General features: G+C 36.7%; 1 protein-coding gene across 2 annotated transcripts; it reads left to right on the top strand.

Moving 5' to 3' along the window:
- The first annotated feature begins 9551 nt into the window (after positions 1 to 9551).
- Positions 9552 to 18260, top strand: asip2b (agouti signaling protein, nonagouti homolog (mouse) 2b). 2 transcript variants are annotated; one of them, XM_022677667.2, is made up of 3 exons: positions 9552 to 9794; positions 12354 to 12430; positions 14412 to 18260. In XM_022677667.2, exons 1-3 carry the CDS (start codon positions 9665 to 9667, stop codon positions 14586 to 14588), a joined length of 384 nt encoding a protein of 127 aa, XP_022533388.1. In that variant the 5' UTR covers positions 9552 to 9664; the 3' UTR covers positions 14589 to 18260. The 2 variants fall into 2 exon arrangements, with proteins under 2 accessions (XP_022533388.1, XP_022533387.1); XM_022677666.2 differs by having other exon boundaries at positions 9555 to 9794; positions 12351 to 12430.
- Positions 18261 to 19916: the final 1656 nt, after the last annotated feature.

Raw genomic sequence — 19916 nt, 5'->3', positions numbered from 1 at the left:
TCCATGTCTATCTCACCTTTTTACCTGTTAAAAATGATGTCCAAGAACGTGTAACTGTTCTTGCTCACTCTGTGTGGGTAGATTAGCCTGGTTACTCACAATTTTATTCACAATTTATTTCTGAGAACACATTTAAGCAAGGACTGTCTTAAAGCTTGAAACACAGATTTAGATTACAGCTAAATGTTTCTCAATGTTTTTTCATGGAAATTACCAGCTCAATATTTTGTTTTATTAGGTAGAAAACTGGCAATATTACTCAGAACACGTATTAGATACTATTAGAACACATTCTCCCCTCATATCAACAGTTGTTTTTCTGTTGGTCTCCTAAATGCTGTTGCTAAACACTGAAGGTGATGTGGGACATGAACATGAGATATTTTCCCCAATTTTTTTTTATGCAAGATGATGAAAACCATAATATGTCAATAACTCGGGTCACAGAACTCACTAATGTAATAATGGAGAGCAGCTCTGTGAATTGATGCGAGGAACTATGTGTTGCACTATGTCTTTGTCTCCACGGCTGGTTCAGACTTCTGCTTGCCCTCAGGCACTCGCGCTAAAATCAAAACCGATCCCAAGAAACAGCCGTTCAAACACTCCAATCTGGGGGATTTAAATTTTTGGGCAAAGGCACAGAACAGCATAGCAATCATGAGGAAAAACACAAAGATGACAAAATGCATTTTTAAAAATAAAGGTTCATCAGTGCGTTATCAGAGCAACCCCAATGTAAGTGTTAAAGATCTTAAAGTCTCATTCCATCGTTTTTTCATTCACTAAAATGTCTAGTTGTGGTCTCTAGTATGAATGAATCTCACGTGAGCCGTTTTTTGTAAAAAAAACAAAAGTGCTCCGGTGATCCGGTATAACGCTGCTTTAGTCCGGTGGAGGAGTGATCGGGGAGAAACAGTATTTGTTTTTTTACTCTTGCTCATGAATATTATTAATACATGCAAACATATGGCCTCTGATTGGCTAACAGCACTGTGACACCAGGAGACATTTTTATTTTTACACTAGTAACAGTCTTTGCAATGTCATATGTTATAATATAATGTCATATGTAATAATGCCCTGCTAAGTGAAGTTTAGCCACTGATCTAGTCTTAGAGTCTCTGTAAAATGCAAAATCCACCAGAGATCCTATGTAAACTTATAGTAACTTATAAGTAACTTATGGGTAGTTCGGGTCTAGATAGTCTAGATAGTAAAAATCCAGAGGATTTATTACTTTTAACTAATGTAAACAGAACTGTTCTAAACATACACCTACCTATCTCAGTTGTACTTGGCTGGTGGTGTTGTTCCTCCATATACTAATTCTAACCATTTGTTCCTTAGCTCTGAATTACTGGGTAAAGCATATTTATAACACTGCTGTGTTATTCGCACAAATAACAGAGGAATGAACTGCCATGCTGTTCCTAGTGCTGTTAGTAATCTCCTATCTGACGAGACAGAGACAGTGTCGCTGCCCGGCTTCAGCTCTGTCTGTGGGCGGTCCCAAGCTGAGGTGGGCGTGGCCACGAATACTAATTCAAGGGTTGGCGTAGATGCGAGTGCTTTTCCTGAATATTTTTCTATTACTAGCTACTGTAGACAATGGAGTTTCATCATGTGCAGCATCATATATTTACAACTCAGAGAGACCTGCTGTATTTCACAAAGAACAAGAAAAAGTGGATTTTAGTGGAAGGATACCTTTAAAGACTCTTTACTCGACAATACGGTTCTTTATTAACTTATAATTTCTTAACAAACACAGTTATTTAGCCATCTAAATGGTGTTTTTTTTTATAGCATTGCTCAAATTACCATCTTACCTTAGAAATCAGTTTTAAAAAAAATTGTAAAGCAATATAAAGAGTTACAAGAAAACATAATGCACATTTGGTATGTTTCCCTGAAATGCTGCACCTGTCCGTAATCAAAGGACACAACACAGGAACATCAGAATAAGAAAGAGAGAGTTCCTCACAGCTCTAAAAAAAGAAGAAAATGCATTTGTAAAAGCAATTTTTATGATACTCCACTAACAAATGGCGCCCTTCATGTAAAAAGACACATATTCACATCTATGCATGTATGTGCATGTGCTCCACGTTCAGCACATCAGGACACATGTTGCAGATTATGGCCTCCGAGCGAGTTCGCAGGGGAACCTCGAGGGAGCTGAGGACGAGAGTAAATAAATAAATGCATTTTGAAATGAAGTGAGGACATGTCGAAAGGGACCTTGCCAACAAAACCTTTCTCAAGAGATATAACATGATAACACCCACTACGCTCTAAAGTCTAAAACATTTAGGTCAGGCAGTTTCCCCCGGGGTCCCGGTTCAATTTCAGCTGGAATGATGCTCGCTCCTCGTGGTCGGGGCTCAAGAAACACGATGTACTCTTTCTGGCCATACGTTACTCCTGCCGCCCAGCTGCGACTGGAGCCTGCTGTTTGATAGACTGCAGATGGCAGGGTATAGGCTGGGCTTTTTCAGTCTGTTTGTGCGGCTGAGTTCTGTCACATAGAAGGAAGTTTTATAATAATGACATGGATCAATTCACTCAATTAAAAGTTTTATTAAATTAACTATAATCATTATGAGAAAGGGAGGTAAGGATTTTCAAGAAAAGAAGCTAAAAAACTACTGTTGGGTAAAATGCAGCAACAAATAAACAAAGGAAAAACTACCCAAATGAGCTGAGAGTTGATTTTTACTCTCAAAGTGTCATTTTAACTCATTCAGATTTAAATGGTGTTCAGTGTTGGAGTTATTTGACAAAGTTGAATATTTCAGTGTTAATCCCACTCAACCCAATAAATAATGGCCAACTCCACAGAGATTTAATTAAACTCCGCCCAGTCAAACACGTTATTTGCATAATGGATGTGTCCCCCATATCCTATCTTACCATCAGTGTGAAATCTTGCCCACCAGGGCTACCTTCCATTGGGTATTGTGTTATATTTTGTTTAATGTTTGTTTGTCTAGCCAATATATTGTAGGCTATAAGAGCAAGTTACCATCTTTTGTACAGTAAATTGTGATAAAGTGTTGGTAATGCACTAATAAAATACAATAGAAAATTGCATGCTAACCTGTCCTGAATAATAATTAAATAATAAAAAGTCATATCAATTGACAAATCTTCTTACTTATATATTTTTAACTCTTTTCAGTGTTAGTTTTCAATTTAGGAAGTTGTAGAAATACAAATGTGAGTTAAAAAGGAACTCTGGCTCTAAGGTGTTGAATGTTTGACTAATTTGAAAGTGTTGATTTAACTCCAAAGAGTGTGGAGCTCTATAAACCCTGAAAAAGAGTTAAAATCAACTCCCTTATTTATATTTTGCCGTGAACAAAATATAAATAACCAAGAAGTGAAAGATTCTGGAAGTTAAATGCCACTGCCAAACTCCAAGAACACTGCGTCAACTGTTAAGCATGGGGGTGATAGCATCATGCTCTGTGCCTGGTTTGTTTCCATTGACACATTGCATTAAAGGTCTCATTCAATCGTTTTTTCATTAATTTTATACAGTCTAGTTGTGGTCTTTAGTGTGAATGAATGCCTGTATTTTTTATTTTTTTTGGTGAAAAAAAGTGCTCAGGTGTTTCTGTATAGCCCTGCTTTAGTTCACTGAATTAGTGATCTCCGGAGAAAGACAGGATTTTATTTTAAGAGAGACAGGTTACAAGTGTAAATCTCACCTACAGAGATCACTGCTAGGTTTCTAAACTGATAGGTACTAAAACAGACCAATCAGGATGGAAATCATGCTCTATCCTGCACTGAAATTGTATATGATTTGCATGCATTATGGAGCCATCAATCACTGAGACATAGAATATTGTATTCTGTATTAATGCACTCTGAATCCCTATCACGCTTTTCTAATACCAGTTTACACCAGACAATTTTTCAAGCAATTTCAACGTCACAGAAACATTTCTGGAAGCTGGAATAAAATCTTATCAGTTGTGTCACGTCCTCGCCCTGTTTTGCCTGTGTGTTGTTCCCACGTGACCCCTGCTCCTCTGTGTCCCCTGTCTCAGTAGTTTTCCACCACGTGTCTCATTTGTAGCTCCGCCCCTTCCCCAGGTGTTTCCAATTCTAGTGTGTTTCATGTAACTATAAATAGCCCTCCTCTGTCACTTGTCCTTCGTCGGTCTTTGCACTAACCTCTGTTGTTTGTCTCTCCGTGTCTCTTTGTTATTTCAGCCCTAGCCCTAGTTCCTTGTTTATATCTTCTTGTATATTTCTAGTTCCCTGTTATTTTCCTTTGTTTTCTCCTTGCCCTGTTTAGTTTATTCATTCTTGTCTACTTTAGTTATTCCCTGTCTAGTTTAGATTCTTGTTGTATATGTTGTATATATGCTGTATATATTTATCCCTGCCCAGTTTAGTTTTGTATTTATTCAGTCCCTCGTTTGTTCTTTGTTTATTTACTCCCTGTTTGTTTATATCATTAGTACTTCTTGTTTTGTTTAGTTTATGTTCTCTAGTTTCACTGGTTTGTTTTGGTTATTGGTTATTCGTTTAGCTTTGTTACGTGTTTACTTGTTCCTTGTTTCTTTGTTTACTTGTTATTTATTTTTTTCAATTATTTATTTCGCCCTACCTGCACTTGCGTCCGTCTCCTCGTCTCCCTGCCTGGGTCACCCGTGACAAGTTGGTAAATTTTTCATCAGGGGCATGATCAGAAATCAGATAAAGAAAGACACAAGATTTATTTCCTCTGGTATCCCAACTAGCATTTTCTGCTAAAATTGGCCAGATATGCTCTACTTCTACTCTTCTGTCGTCACTCAGTGTGTTTACTCTGTACCTATGGGAGAGTGTGCTGTGTTTTGTCTTATTCCTGAGCCAACAATGCTGTGTAGATGTGGTACCATAGAAAGCAAAGCCAAAAGCGTGCAAAATATCTTCCAGCAGAATGGAAGAAAAATGCGCTTCATGCCTGAATACCGGCAGTAATAATTCCTGTTCTGTCTGGATATTATCTGAAAGCTATTTTCTCAAATAGCGGCAAATTGTTTAAGAAGATAAATCCAGAACTGCCACTGGAAACGGGAACTCTAGGTAAACATGATTCTAATCCAGAGCAGGTTATGTACTACTTGTCTTTGCATGATCCTTGAATGTCTTGATGTCTTGCATGGCAGTATGTGGTGGGAATTCTCTTGTTCCCCCTCATTTTAGTTACATGACCACATTTAGATCTCATTTAGATGTTTTCCATCGAATTATCCCAGTCTAAATTGTTTATGTCAGTCTGCTGAAGGACACTGATCCTGAGTACACTTAAAAAGACGGCACAGTTAGAACTGGCTGTGTTTTGGTATTCACCAACACAATGTGACAAGTATATCAGAGGTCAATTTGCCTCCCATAAAAACTTCATGGTAACTCCTGCTAATCCGATTTGTCCTTCTTTCGCTTGAGTTGTTCGATAAATCACAAAGCAGTAAGATCAAAAATGGACTGGAAAATCCTCTGAAATCATATTAACACAATCAGGCCAATTAAAATAAAAAAAGGAACTTTACTCACAATGCTTCGCCTCATTTAACCTTGTTGGTTTTGAGGTTGGCTGAAGATTTTTATCAAACTGTTTCTTGTTTCTTAAGCTAAATGTTTTAATGTTTAGTTTAGCATTAACTAAAAAGGTGAAAGCAATCAAAAAACAACAGACAATTTATTCTTGCAAGATGCATTAAAAAAAGCTCTAAAGCTCTATCCGGATGGGGTTAGTTTCTCAGAGGGAATCTGTGAAAAATATTTTACACTTCTTCTCAGTGATATAACTCTTCCATCTGGACTGCAACTAAAAAAACACGAGGACCAGTGAGTATTTTTAGGGCTTTCTCGGTCACATGACATAGAGTTCAGTAGCTCCTCCATTTCCACTCACTGTTGTGTTTTTACATGGATCTCCATGGAAACGCCCAAGCACCCAAAGTGTAATTACGGTGCGCAGCAGTGGACAATTAGCTACTATATTTTATTAAACGTGAGGTAATGAAACTCAGAGATGTGCATCCGGACGTGAATAAAATTACCGGAGGACCACAGAGTTCAGAGAAAAACAGTAGATAATTCAGCCTGTAATTTTTGAGAAAAACACGTACATGGTCGTTCCGGACAGGAATAAAATCACGGAGGACACACATAAAATAGAAAATTACCCCAGGACTCCCTGAGAAACTAATCCCATCCGGATAGGGCTTAAGACAACACAAGGGCAGACTGAAGTCTCACATTATTAGCAAAGAAACATAGATTTGCCGCACTTTCTGTGTTGTTCAGATGCCTTTAACCAATCTCAGCCTCAACATTCAAATGCATCTGATAATGATGATGATGATGATGATGATGATCAGAGGATTACATTGTGTTTGATTTGCTGTAGGAATTTTTCTCCATCCCAATTGACGCTCATCATGGGGTCTCTGTGGAGAAGGTTGAGAAGATGTGGAGATGTACTTGATTAATGGATTTGTTTTATCACAGAGATTAAATTACATATAGTTGATTAGAGCACTGAAAAACGTAAAAAGATATTATTCTATGAAAGGATCTTTGTTGCGCCAAGTTTTCGTTTTTTACCCATTGCTCTTTCCAGCCCAAACAGTTCCAGAGTTGACTTGAACCTCGTATGTTACATAGACTTTTGAAATTTTAAAAACGGGTCATTTGGACCCCCAAGCATGATTGTCTTTGTGATTTGGACTTTGGTGATGAGGTTGCTCTTTTAAAAGAGGAGGAGCCAAACTTACCGCAGTTGAAACAGGTAAAACTGGCCTCAGGATCATGCTTGTTGCTATGCTTCACAGTAGGGGTGGGTGATATTGCTCTAAAATATTATCATATTTCATGGTATTTTCTTAGGATAACGATACTCTTGGCGATATGACAAAATACTGAATTAACAAAAAAAAATCAAGAAGCCACTACTGCAAAAAAAAAAAAAAAAAAAAAAAAATATATATATATATATATATATATATATATATTTGTATCATTGCATACAATATGATATAGCACACCCCTAACTGAGAAATTAAAAAATACAAGAATTTTATCAGATTTGTTACAGAAGTCAAAGATCCAGAATCCAGTCATAAAACTAATAATAATGCACTCTAAATATCTTTATATATCCAGGATTAAAGTAAAATTAATGATACTGTACAGATATAATCTCTAGTCTCTAGAAGATATATAATGGGAACAGAATGAGAACATTGTGAATTTTTCTTAAACTAAAAACATCAAGAAAAGTAGTACCCTGATGTGATAATTAGAGGAGGGTGATAAAACACAATATTTCAGTGTAAAATATCACTCACCATATTTAACCCTTGTGTGGTGTTCATATTTTTGTTACTCGTTTACTTTGTTACTTGTATTTAATTCAGCAAAATTAAGCAATTCTACATTAAAATGCTTTACACATGCTCGCTTCACCTAAATTGCAAGCAATATAAACAGCTTACATGGTTAATATTTGCCCTTTACCTTTCTTATGTTACATTTCTTTCAAAAAGTGCTACTCTTTTTTTTATTAGTTTTTTTTAAATAAAATGTAAAAGAAAATGAATTAAACTCAAGATATGAGTAGAACATTTGTTTAGTTTCAAATTTATAAATGAAGCAATGTTTATTAGCCCTTGGCCAAACATACTGTATGTAATATAAATGTGTGTGGGGGGGGGAGGGTGTACAGTGTGTGTTTATCGAAAATGTGTTTTGATATATGTTTTTCACAAAAAATGAGCCAATGCCAATGAGTTTGAGTTAGAAAAAGTATTTTTTTAGTATCATTTGATGAAAAATGAAAACGGGTCCCACAGACCAGAACACCACACAAGAGTTAAATAAATGTTGGCAATATTATTGCGTACGATACGATATGGCACACCTCTACATCACAGCCCAAAAAAATGGATTTAACCAATTAGATATCGTATAATAGGGGCTTCAACAGATGCTTTGCACTCAGGGCTATTGTACCACCACCAGAATCCATACCAGGTCGTAATATCAGCAGAAACATGTGCAGCGATGATGCTGTTTTGAAACCCTGTTTGAAACGCTGTTTTGAAAGCATGATATTTGTTACGGTCACATACCACATCGTCTCAAAAGACCAGGCTGTGGTCTCGTACGCTAATCGCTGTGTGAAACTGTTGGTTGCAAAACGCAGCAGGCCTGGAATCAAGCTTGGCTTTGAGTTTTTTTATTGACACAAAAAGGCCTTAAACACCTGATGGTGTAAAAAAGAACACCTGCCCTGGGATTCTTTCTTTCCGCAGATGAAAGCCGCCAAGGGAAAGTTATGACGAGGTTAAGACTTGTTTATGCCTGTTTCCATGGCTGAAACAAGCAACTTCAGGGCATTTCAGGGCATTTTGATAGCTTTGCTTTGCTATAGCGTCCACAGCAAAACCTAAATCGTAATCCAGTCTGAAGTGTAGTATGTTCTTATAAACTGATCGGTGTCAACTTTAGCAACTTCCTGGCTGTCGAAACTGGACCAGAGCCATGAGATATCAACTCCAGTTAAAATTACACTATAACAACCTAAAAATGCTCTAAACATACAGTGTTATGTCTCAGATATTGCCTGAACCAATTTCACTCAACTTGTCACTTGCTTTTCCAAAAAATGCACTTTTATTTCATTGCAAAAAAAGTTTTGTCTACTTAATGATGATGTTTTTCCTTGATTTTACCAAATTAAAAACCTCTGGAATATAATCAAGAGGAAGATGGATGATCACAAGCCATCAAACCACCAAACTGAACTGCTTGAATTTTTGCACCAGGAGTAAAGCAGCATAAAGATATCCAAAAGCAGTGTGTAAGACTGGTGGAGGAGAAGAAAATGCCAAGATGCATGAAAAAAAACTGTGCATGAAAAAAAGACAACAGGTTAAATCCTGATGTAAAATTCGTAAATGAAAGAACAACTATTTCATAACTTGTATTTTAACACTTTGTTCTAAAACTGGTAACAAAACTAGCTAGGTTATATGAATGGTAAACATTTAAATGTCACATTAAACCGTGTTAATTGTTAAAATGGTTGAAATTACAATATTATATAAGACCAATTGGTACTTTTGGCAGGGAAAACAAAACTGAATTGACTTTAGACTTGATAATAAAACACAGTGGATCAACACCAGCAGATGACTCTCCAAACCATCACTGATCATCAGAACATTTTAACAACTTTTATGGAGATGCAGATTTCATTTTCCAGCAGGACTTGGCACACTGCCCACACTGCTAAAAGTAGCAACTGATCTTCTAGATTTTTTTTTTTTTTAAGATTTTCTGACATAAACACTTAAAATAAATCACTCTATGTGTAATACATCTATATAATATGTGAGTTTCACATTTTGGATTTCTGAAATAAAGTAACTTTCAATGATATTCTATGTTTTTTTAGATGCACTGGTCTGCAGTTAATGGAGATGGAGCAGGGGTTGGTTGGGGGTGGGCGTTGCTTGCTCTACAGAGCTCTATAAGTATTAAGGAGTGAGCTGAAGTGCTCTGAAAGTGTGCTCTGTGATTCACTCCCATCTCTCTCACTCTGCTTACCTTCACCTCACTCCTCATTCCTCACTCCTCACTCTCGGGCAGCATGGCGGGGAGGTACGGGCTCAGTCTGGGGTTCTGTTTGGTTCTGTTGGTTCTTCATTCCGCCGCAGAAACGCACAAAAAACACGAAAACGACGCGGCTCACCATCACTCTGCCCCCTCCGGAGCTACAGGTAAGCGTTTACTCAATGTTTTTCCTCATATTTGGCTCTAAATATGACTTATTTATCCACGTTTCTGTGTGCGTGTGTTTTTAACGTTTTCTCTGCGTGTCGCTTTGGTTGCTGGTTAACGCTAGTTAGTTAAATGTGTTTACCTCAGAATAAATAAATAGCAGCTCTGAAAAAAAATAAACAAGAAAGAGAGCACATCAGTTTCTGAACCAGTTTCTTTGATTCTGCTATTTATAGGTTTATGTTTGAGTAAAATGAACATTGTTGTTTTATTCTATAAACTACAGACAACATTTCTCCCAAATTCCAAATAAAAAATATTGTCATTTATTGAGAACATTTATTGGCTGAAACGACAAAAAGATGCAGAGCTTTCAGACCTCAAATAATGCAAAGAAAACAAGTTCATATTCATAAAGTTTTAAGAGTTCAAAAATCAATATTTGGTGGAATAATCCTGGTGGTTTTAAATCACAGTTTTCATGCATCTTGGCATCATGTTCTCCTCCAGTCTTACACACTGCTTTTGGATAATGATCTAATGGAAATATTTGACCGTTTTTCTTATTTATCTCCCACTTTTAAGTATCTAAAAATCTTCGCTTACCAGTTTCTGCACTGTTCCCCTTCAAAAGTTTCTATTTTTGGACGAATTGTCACATTTATATTGATTTCTTTTCATTAACAAAACTTAACGTAACGTTTTTTGTCATAAATACGTTGCTTCGCCAGAGGGAGCAAGCTGTAACGTGTTCGTTAATAAAATTAGATTATCATTGATACGTTACTTTTAAAATTGTAATATTATATAAGACCAATTGGTACTTTTGGCAGTGTGGGCAGTGTGCCAAGTCCTGCTGGAAAATGAAATCCGCATCTCCATAAAAGTTTTCAGAAGCAGAGGAAAGCATGAAGTGCTGTAAGATTTTGTGGGAAAAAAAAACTGCACTGACTTTAGACTTGATAATAAAACACAGTGGATCAACACCAGCAGATGACATGTCTCTCCAAACCATCACTGATTGGTGGAAACTTCACACTAGACCTCGAGCAGTTTGGACTGTGTGTCTCTCCACTCTTCCTCCAGACTCTGCTCCCCTGATTTACAAATGAAATGTAAAGTTTACTGATGATCAGTGATGGTTTAATGGAGAGTCATGTCATCCGCTGGTGTTGATCCACTGTGTTTTATTATCAAGTCCAAGGTCAGTATATCAGCATTTCTTTATAGCTGGGGAGAGACAGACAGACAGACATATACCCACTATAACTTATAGGTTGGTATGTATAGTATAAAACATGTGTTCTGCAGGTCAAGGGCCAGAAATATACTTTTTGGTGGGTGAGCCTTAGGAATTTCACTTGACCATCAGCTTCACCTGTAGGTTTGGACGTCTTTCAATAATAAAAACGCACAGTGTGGCCAAGCTAAAGCAGCTGTGGGAGCAAATTAATCTCTATTTTTGTTCTGGTAAAGTTTTTCTACAGGTCCATAGGGAGCAAATATGCTTCTGAAATTCCCTCCAAGTTCCTAAGGCATGTTATGTTTACACTTCGTTTAACAAAAAAGCATGTAATATTGAAGATAAAAAAAATAATAATAAATTAAATGTAGAGGAAACAATAGCTTGTGCTTCATCACTTTAAAATGTGCTATCTGTTTACAAAAAAAAAAAATGAAACAAATCTAAATCGTAATCAAAATTTGCGCATATATTTAAAAAAATATCAAGATAATTTTTTTCCCAATATCGCTCAGCACTAGTTACAGTGTACACTATTATTCTACAATGCAGTGCAAAATGGAAAGGGAATAGCTACTCATGTCTGTCCCAAAAATCTTCAGTGTGCCTTTTAATCCAGTGTGCCTTATATAGACTAGAAAAAAGATGCTTATTGATAGTGTGCCTTATAATATGGAGCGCCTTATAGTGCAAAAAATACAGTATATACTATAAAATTACCAGAAAAAAATGGATTATGATGGAAATGCAGCAGCAACAGCATTAGGAGTAGTGGCAGTGACATTTTTTGGCATTTCAATACTTTCTGTTTGTACAAAATGAGTTTAGTACAATAATATTTTATGTGCTAATCTGCGAAACCCTCACTATTAATATTAATAAACAGTCTGTGCCTTATAGTGTTAGTGTTTACTATGCAATTGGGACACAGCCTTGAACACTCCTGAGTTGGGTAGTTTGTGATGAGGTGGGGTGGACATCCTGACCTCACTTTTGCAGCAATCTGTGAAGCAACGTAACACAAAATTAATAGAGCAAATTTATTTTTATTGAGTGTTTTGTTAAAAAAGCTCTCATTAGACTGTGTATGAGCTTGATTGGACTGTTTGCAAGATGGGAAAATTGTGGGTTTTATTTTAATAAGTGTGGAAGTCGAACCAAAAAAAAAGCTCTCCATTTGCCAACTGGATGTAGATCTAATCTCACTTCTTTTCTTTCCAGTTACTTCATTCTTTATAAAGCACTGTGATGTATTGTTATAGCTGTATTAAAAAAAGGCATTATTCAGCTGAATGTGGTGGTATTTGTCCAGCAGGAGCACGGAATCAGGACAAACCGAAGCGCCTCTTCGCCAGGACGCGCTACCTGCCCACAAAGCAGCTCCACGTGCAGGTATGTTTCTTTTTATACTGGGAAAACTAAGAACAGACAGTTTTTAAAAACCACAGTTTCGCAATACTGGTCTTGAAGCACGCCAGCCCTGTACATTTTTGTGTTTCACACCTCATCTATGAAAGTGTTCAGTGACAGTTTGGAGGAAAACCTGCAGACGTCAAGCCAAGAAATTGCTCTGAAAATATGAAACACAATATGAAACACCTTTAGCTTCTCGCCTAAAAGAAACTGACATTATTGGCAGAGGAATTGGCTGTTTTTAAATAAATCGCACCTCGGTTGGACATTTTATTTCCCCAACTCAAAGAACAGAATGCGTTTTAAGACACAAATGTCACATTTTTAAGGCCATTGTTTATGTGTTACACTGAGAAGGTGTTTGAAATCTCACTCAGATTTACGAAGAAACTGATATTCAGCGCTGTGCCTGTTTACACCTTATTAAGCCTGTGTTTTTTAGTGATCAGATCACATTTGGATTTCACTTGTTTGCAAGAAATGCCAGGTGAGAATACCCCCATAAAGCACTGTAATTGAATTAGGATCGCAAGTTGTCAGAGAGGGTTCTTGTAAGTGTAAAGCGGTATGCATTTATTTGTTTGTGATTGGACAGGCAAGTAATTTAAAACACTATAACAGGGTTCCTGTGGGTTCTCTTAAATTAAAATCTTGATAATTAACTAAATTGTCCTAAATTTACTGTAAATTAGCTGTAGGTATTACATTTTTAGATGGTGCGTTTAATGCCAGTGGGAAAGCACATACTAAAATTAGCGGCCAGTTATTGGGGAGAGAACTATGGTTAGCGTAGAGGTAGCTAACAACAGTGGCGAGCTATCTAACGCTACTAGAGAGAACTAAGGTTAGCTGAGAGCTAGCTAACATTAGCGGTGAGCTAGCTAACATGCTAACATGTTCTGCATTAAGTTTTAATTTTCAATACAATAAATTATTTTCTATTTAAGAAGTTATGACTACATTTTTGGTCCTTAAATATTTATTGAGGTCTTAAAAGGTCTTAAAAGCATTAAAGTTGACTTTTTAAATGGAGCAAGAACTCTGTAAAAACATTATTATAAGTAGTCTAATTATTACAGTTGATCTTGGCTTTTCCCTCCTGCTCTCTTCACTTACCTAGCTCTCTCTCACTGTGTGTGTGTGTGTGTGTGTGCGTGTGTGCGTGCCCACTGGTAGATGAAAGCTGTAGAGTGAATTCCTATGCGTTTTAAATAGTCTGATGCAGTTTCTAATAAAACCATTACAGGAATGTGCGGGTTATGTGTTGTTCCACCATATTGTAGATATTGCCTGTGCCATATTGTATCGTATGCAATAATATCGCCAACAGTTTTTTAGTATCCTGAACGATATAATTCCCTGAAATATTGTGCCATATCACCCCTAATAATCACATCAGGGTACTACTTTTATGCTGTTTTTAGCAAAAGAAAAAAACACACTGTTCTTATTTCCCATTATATGTATTTAATCCTGGATATATGAAGATATATGGAGTGCGTTATTATTAGTATCATGTCATTCGGGATCATTGACTTCTGTTACAAATCTGATAAAATTCTTGTATATTCTAATATCTCAGTAAGGGGTGTGCCATATCATTTTGTATGCAAAAATAAAATTACATTTTAATTTTGTTACAGTAGTGTATTATTATTATTATTATTATTATTAAAAAAGAAATAAATCTGTATTTTGTCATATCGCCAAGAGTATCATTATCGCGAAAATATCATATTATATCTTATTACCCACCCCTAGTATCTACTAGATGCGATTTATATTACTCCAATCATTGATGCACTGATTGTATTATTATTGTCATTAAATTATAGCCCTAGTTTAAGCAGCATTGTGAACAGTTCTGCGCTTTAAAAACACATTATAAATTAGATTTACACATCATATCTGGTGTAAAGTTTTACCAGTATAATCTAATAGTCTCCCATTTGTGTTTTAGAGACCCAAGCCTGAGACTGTGGGTGCGGCACCCGTGCCGGTGCGCCGCTGTGCCGGCCTGATGGAGAGCTGCTCTGGACACGTTCCATGCTGTGATTCCTGCGCCTCCTGCCACTGTAGACTGTTTAACACCATCTGCCACTGCTGGAGGCTGGGAAACTGCACCAAAAAGACTTAACACCTTTCTGAAGCTACAGATTCTGAAGACGGGGGTGGAAACCTCAGAACAATTAACTCTTATTACATTTATTACAACTATTACAATTACAGCTATTATTGATTCAAATGACTTTGCTACAATTATTTAAAAAAAATGAATATTATTATAATTATTAAAGAAAGATATTCACTACATTGCCAAAAGTATCTTATCACCATCCTTGGGGTGGGCAATATTATATCGTATACAATATATCGTGACAGAAATATCATGATATTAAAAATCCATATCGTGATAATAGGGCTGTTCTGTCTTAAAAGTAGTCTATTATTTACTGTGAAGCTTTAGTTTTATTTATTGTATAATTGTTTTAGTTTGCAGTTTATATGAATGCAATATTATTCTGAAATATTATTTGCTGCATTATATTATTTTATGCTATATTATTTATTTTGCCACATTATGATTATTCTGTTATACTCTTATACTATATTCCTGAAATATCATTATATTATTTTAGAGCCATATCGCCCACCCCTAGTTCTCAGTCTCTTCCACTGTGTTATAATATCACTGACAGTTGGCTGTGGAATATTTAGTATATAGTAGGGGTGGGCGATATGGCTCTAAAATAATATCACGATATTTCAGGGTATTTTTTGCGATAACGATATACTTGGCAAAATAGGAAAACAGTAAAAGAATTAATTATTCCTGAATAATTTCAGGAATATAGTAGTATAAGAGTATAAAAACAAAATCATAATGTGGCTAAATAAATACGATAGCATAAAATAATATAATGCAGCAAAAAATATTGCAGAGTATTTAGTGCATGCATATAAACTGCAAACTAAAACAATTATACAATAAGTACACCTAAATAAATAATAGACTACTTTTAAGACAGAACATCTCTATTATCACGATATGGATTTTTAATATCACAATATTTCTGCGTCACAATATATTGTATACGATATAATATTGCCCACCCCTAGTATATAGTATATAGTAGTGAGTAGTGAAATTTCACTACTGGACTTGTTGCTGCACAGGTGCTGCATCCTATCACACAGTACCACATCTTTCACTAATGTTTGTGGAAGCAGTCCCAGCATGCCTGCTTGCTTTTATTTATACATCTGTGTTCATGGAAGTGATTGATGAACAAATACTTTTGGCAATACAGTGTCTAGTGTAACAGTCACAACATACAGACAATAAAAAAATAATACTTTTGTTTGTTTATGTTTGTAGCCTAAAAATCGAATTCTGGATCTCGTAGTCTATTATATTTTAGTGTAGTTGATTCTGGTGTTCTGAAATCAGTGTCAGAATAAATTAATGTATTTTTCGCACTATAAATTGCACTGAATCATAATGCGCATTATTTTTAAAGTCAATTGAGTGCTGGATGTAAATCTACACCGATTTCTCTCCTGAAAACTGTTTGTTTGGGTGAGTAAAGCGCTTCTGTTTATTTACAGTAAGCTTAGATTTGCAGATTTTCAGTAAGGCGATATTAGCTAGCGGTTTGTCCCACGTAGCTTCTTTTAACACAGTAAACACGCAGACTACAGTCTGATATACTCGTCTCTGAGTGGTGAAAGGGCTAGCACGGTTAGTGGGTAATGCTAATGCTGCTCCAGCAGTGCTAGCCGGGGTTAGCAGCAGGCCACAGTCCGATATACTCGCCTCTGAACAGCGTAAGAGTTAGTGCGTTTAGCGGGTAACGTTAATGCTGCTCCAGCAGTGCTAGCCGGGGTTAGCAGCTGACAACAGTCCGATATACTCACCTCTAAATGGTAAAAGAGTTAGCGCGGTTAGCGGGTAATGCTAATGCTGCTCCAGCAGTGCTAGCTGGGATTAGCAGCAAGCTACAGTCCGATATACTCGCCTCTGAACAGCGTAAGAGTTAGTGCGGTTAGCGGGTAATGTTAATGCTGCTCCAGCAGTGCTAGCCGGGGTTAGCAGCAGGCAACAGTCCAATATACTCGCCTCTGAGCGGTGAAAGAGCTAGCGTGGTTAGCGGGTTATTCTAATGCTGCTCCAGCAGTGCTAGCCGGGGTTAGCAGCAGGCTACAGTCCCACCAACTTGCCTCTGACTGGCATAAGAGATAGCACTTAATGCTAGTGCGGTTAACAGCTAATGCTAGACCTAAACTATAACGCTCTACTGCAGAAGAGTGGCTTTACTGCTTCTCACAACCTGACTGGTAAAATTCAAACAAAAGTGTTCCTTATAGTGCAAAAAATACAGTACATTAAAATCATTTAATCCATACATGATGAATAGATGCTGCCAAAACTGGCCTTCAAAACATCACGGATTGCATAAGCGACACACATGGTTTCTGTTCAGTTTGATCACATGTTAGCAGACACACACATATCCACACATGCACTGAAATTCCTGGGCAAGCTATACGACAAATACCAGATGATTTATGTTTGAGTTAATGTGTAAATAGTGTTTATTCTAATTTAGAATTTTTATTTTGTATTTTTGCATGCATGCTTTGCATAGTGTCTTCTCTGCTTCAGGGCACCAAAGCTGTACGCCAGCTGTATTATTAATTCTTCTGTGAAATCTCTGCGAGAGTTTCTGTAGATACTAGGGCTGCAAGATATATTGTTTAAGCATCATTATCATGATGTGCGCATGCGCAATAGTCACATCGCAGGACGCGCGACGTCACTTAAGGCAATTAAATCGAACATGTCATGTTGCAATGTTTTGATTCTTGATACAGGAAGTAGATACACAGTGCTGTCTCTGTGTCTGTGTGAGTGACAAGCTGCTGCTGTCTGAGAAGCACGAGAAGGGGAGTGAAAGCACGAGGAGGGGGTGGTGGTTGTGGGGCAGGAGTAAACACGAGGTAACCGCAGCATGGCCTCCATCCACATGGTTGGGCACGTGTTTGTAAATGTAAGCACGCGTGGAAAGCTGTGCACCTCAGTCCAGCACAGTTTTGCAGTGCAGATATTTCCAGTTACAGCTGAATCCATATTTTAAATCCCAGAAAAACAAACGTTCTTATTTACCTTTTAAAAAGCCATTTAAAAGCCTGATTAAAGGGCAGATTATTGTTGTTTTACTGTTTTACTCAGGTTTTCAGTTTAGCTCAGCGCTGACTCAGCTCTTGATTGGTCTAGACGCGAGACAGCGTGTGGGTGGGGGCGGGGCTGGTGATGTCATGGACCCTGCATTGTTTAATATCGCCATATGTATTGTTAAAAAAAGAACAATTGCAATGTATTTTTTTTTTCAATATTGTGCAGCGCTAGTAGATACTTTTCCACTTTTGCTATGAGGATTTGATTGCATTCAGCGACAAGAGCCTTTGTTAGATTTAGGGTGCTGGAAAAGCACCCCCCCACATCATCTTCAACTCCCCTATATTTTTCTTTTCAAATACAGAGAAAATGCACAGTCTTCACCACAGTTTAGCACTAATCCCTGTCCCTCTGTTTTTTGTAGTGACTCGAGGCAGTTCATTCCTTCAGAAATATTAAAGATTACAGAAGACAGGAGGATCCTGAGAAATGCCTTACAGCCGTGAAGTGACAGCCACTGCTATAATAATCATAGCCAGGTTATGTTGACTAAACCTGAGCGTAATGAACACTGTCTACTATGTCTAATTCTCGAGTAATTTCATTTTTTTAATAAACGCTTCAAAAGAATTTCCTGTTTGGGTTGTCTTTAGTTGTATCAGTGTATCTTCTTCTTCTCATTTCCTTCTTTATTCCATTATTTCCCTTTGACCTCATTTAAGGTCTATCTAAAATGTTTTTTTTTATCTTAAACTTCTGTTATTCTATGTACATCATTATTGTAATTCACTTTGGACAGAAGCGTCTGCCAAATGTAATGAAATATAATGTAATGTAATTTACCCTTCCCCCTCACCTCCCTCAGCTACAGTGTATGGTCCTCCTAGGGGTGGGTCGGATTGATTTAAAATATCGATAGTATCGGTACTAACATTGGTATTGTATATTAATCGATACTTGTGTGATGAGATAGATTCTTGAGTTTCAGTTTACAGTTTTCGGTACAACCCCAGGTATTTACAGAGTAGCCCCTCCCATTTCCACCCCTCAGCATTAGAAAAACTGATGTTATATTTCAGTGTAATTAATCATTACAGTAATTTAGCAAACTGATTAATAATAGACTATTTAGACAGTCACATAGGGAATATATTCAGCCAATTAATAATTTCACTGGAACTGAAAAATAGATATGCTGCATACAAAAATACACAGGCCTTTTTATATCTTTTTAAGATAATTAATTGTCAAAGGAAAATTAGGGAAAAAAAGTCTTGAGTTTGTTCATTGCAAATGCAGATTACCACCCCAAAAGTTTTCGATATACATTTCTGAGATTCTAAAAGTATTTTTATTTGCCTGAAACCATTTTCCTGTGTTGCATTATCATCATAAATTTGATCAATTAAAGGAAAACTTACACAATAATTAAATTAGCTTTTTTTTTTGCATTTTGATGATACATTGCTCTCCCCTACACAAAAGTAGATGGTAGCAGTAAAAAGTATCGGTTTTTGGTATCGGTAACAGCAATACTGGCCATGTATTTACTTGGTATTTAGAGTGATATCAAATTTTGCAGTATCGCACAGCCCTAGTTCCTCCACTTGTTAAGAGTTTTAAGGTTTGTGCTGGAAAAGAAAAAAGCCTTGACTGCTGCCTTGACCTTAAAAAAATGAAATTGGTACATCTTTTGACTGTTGATTACTGATGAAGTGGGTCATGTGTGTGTGTGTGTGTGTGTGTGTGTGTGTGTAAATGGTCACGAGCCTCTTTGTGTCAGCATAATGCTTACGCCTACACTGAAGAAAAAAAAAAAAAAACGTAACGGAAGTATCTCAGTGCCATCTCACCAAAGCAGATAAAAAGCACTTCGATAAAAAAGACCTTGAAATTTTATAAAAACACAAAGCCAGTAGTGATGGCTATGTTGTTTTGTAAAGAAATAAAATAGTTCAGCAAATCGAAATAATTTCGCAGATTTTCCAAATGGACCAACTCAAACATACTTGGTACAGTTAGGCTCATAAGTATTTGGACAGTTACACAATCGTCATGATTTGGGCTCTGTATGCCACCACACTGGATATAAAACCAATCGAATATGATGTAACTTAATTGTAGACTATCCTATAAAACATTTAGGAATTACAACCGTTTTCTTGCAAAGCCTCCTCATTTCAGAGGCTCAAAAGTAATTGGACAAATGATCTCAAAAGCTATTTTACAGGCTGCTTAAGCTATTTCCTCAATATTCCATCATCAGTTAAGCAGGTAAAAGGTCTG

The sequence above is a fragment of the Astyanax mexicanus genome, chromosome 8 (genome assembly GCF_023375975.1).
Source record: "Astyanax mexicanus isolate ESR-SI-001 chromosome 8, AstMex3_surface, whole genome shotgun sequence".
NCBI lineage: Eukaryota > Metazoa > Chordata > Actinopteri > Characiformes > Acestrorhamphidae > Astyanax > Astyanax mexicanus.
The sequence above is the reverse complement of the archived record's forward strand: the minus strand, read 5'-3'. Positions and strand labels throughout refer to the sequence as shown.

Coding starts and splice junctions, on each gene's coding strand:
- asip2b (XM_022677666.2), top strand. CDS start 9,665: ATGGCGGGGAGGTACGGGCTCAGTCTGGGGTTCTGTTTGGTTCTGTTG. Junction 9,795..12,350: donor TGCCCCCTCCGGAGCTACAG/GTAAGCGTTTAC, acceptor GTATTTGTCCAG/CAGGAGCACGGAATCAGGAC. Junction 12,431..14,411: donor CAAAGCAGCTCCACGTGCAG/GTATGTTTCTTT, acceptor TTTGTGTTTTAG/AGACCCAAGCCTGAGACTGT.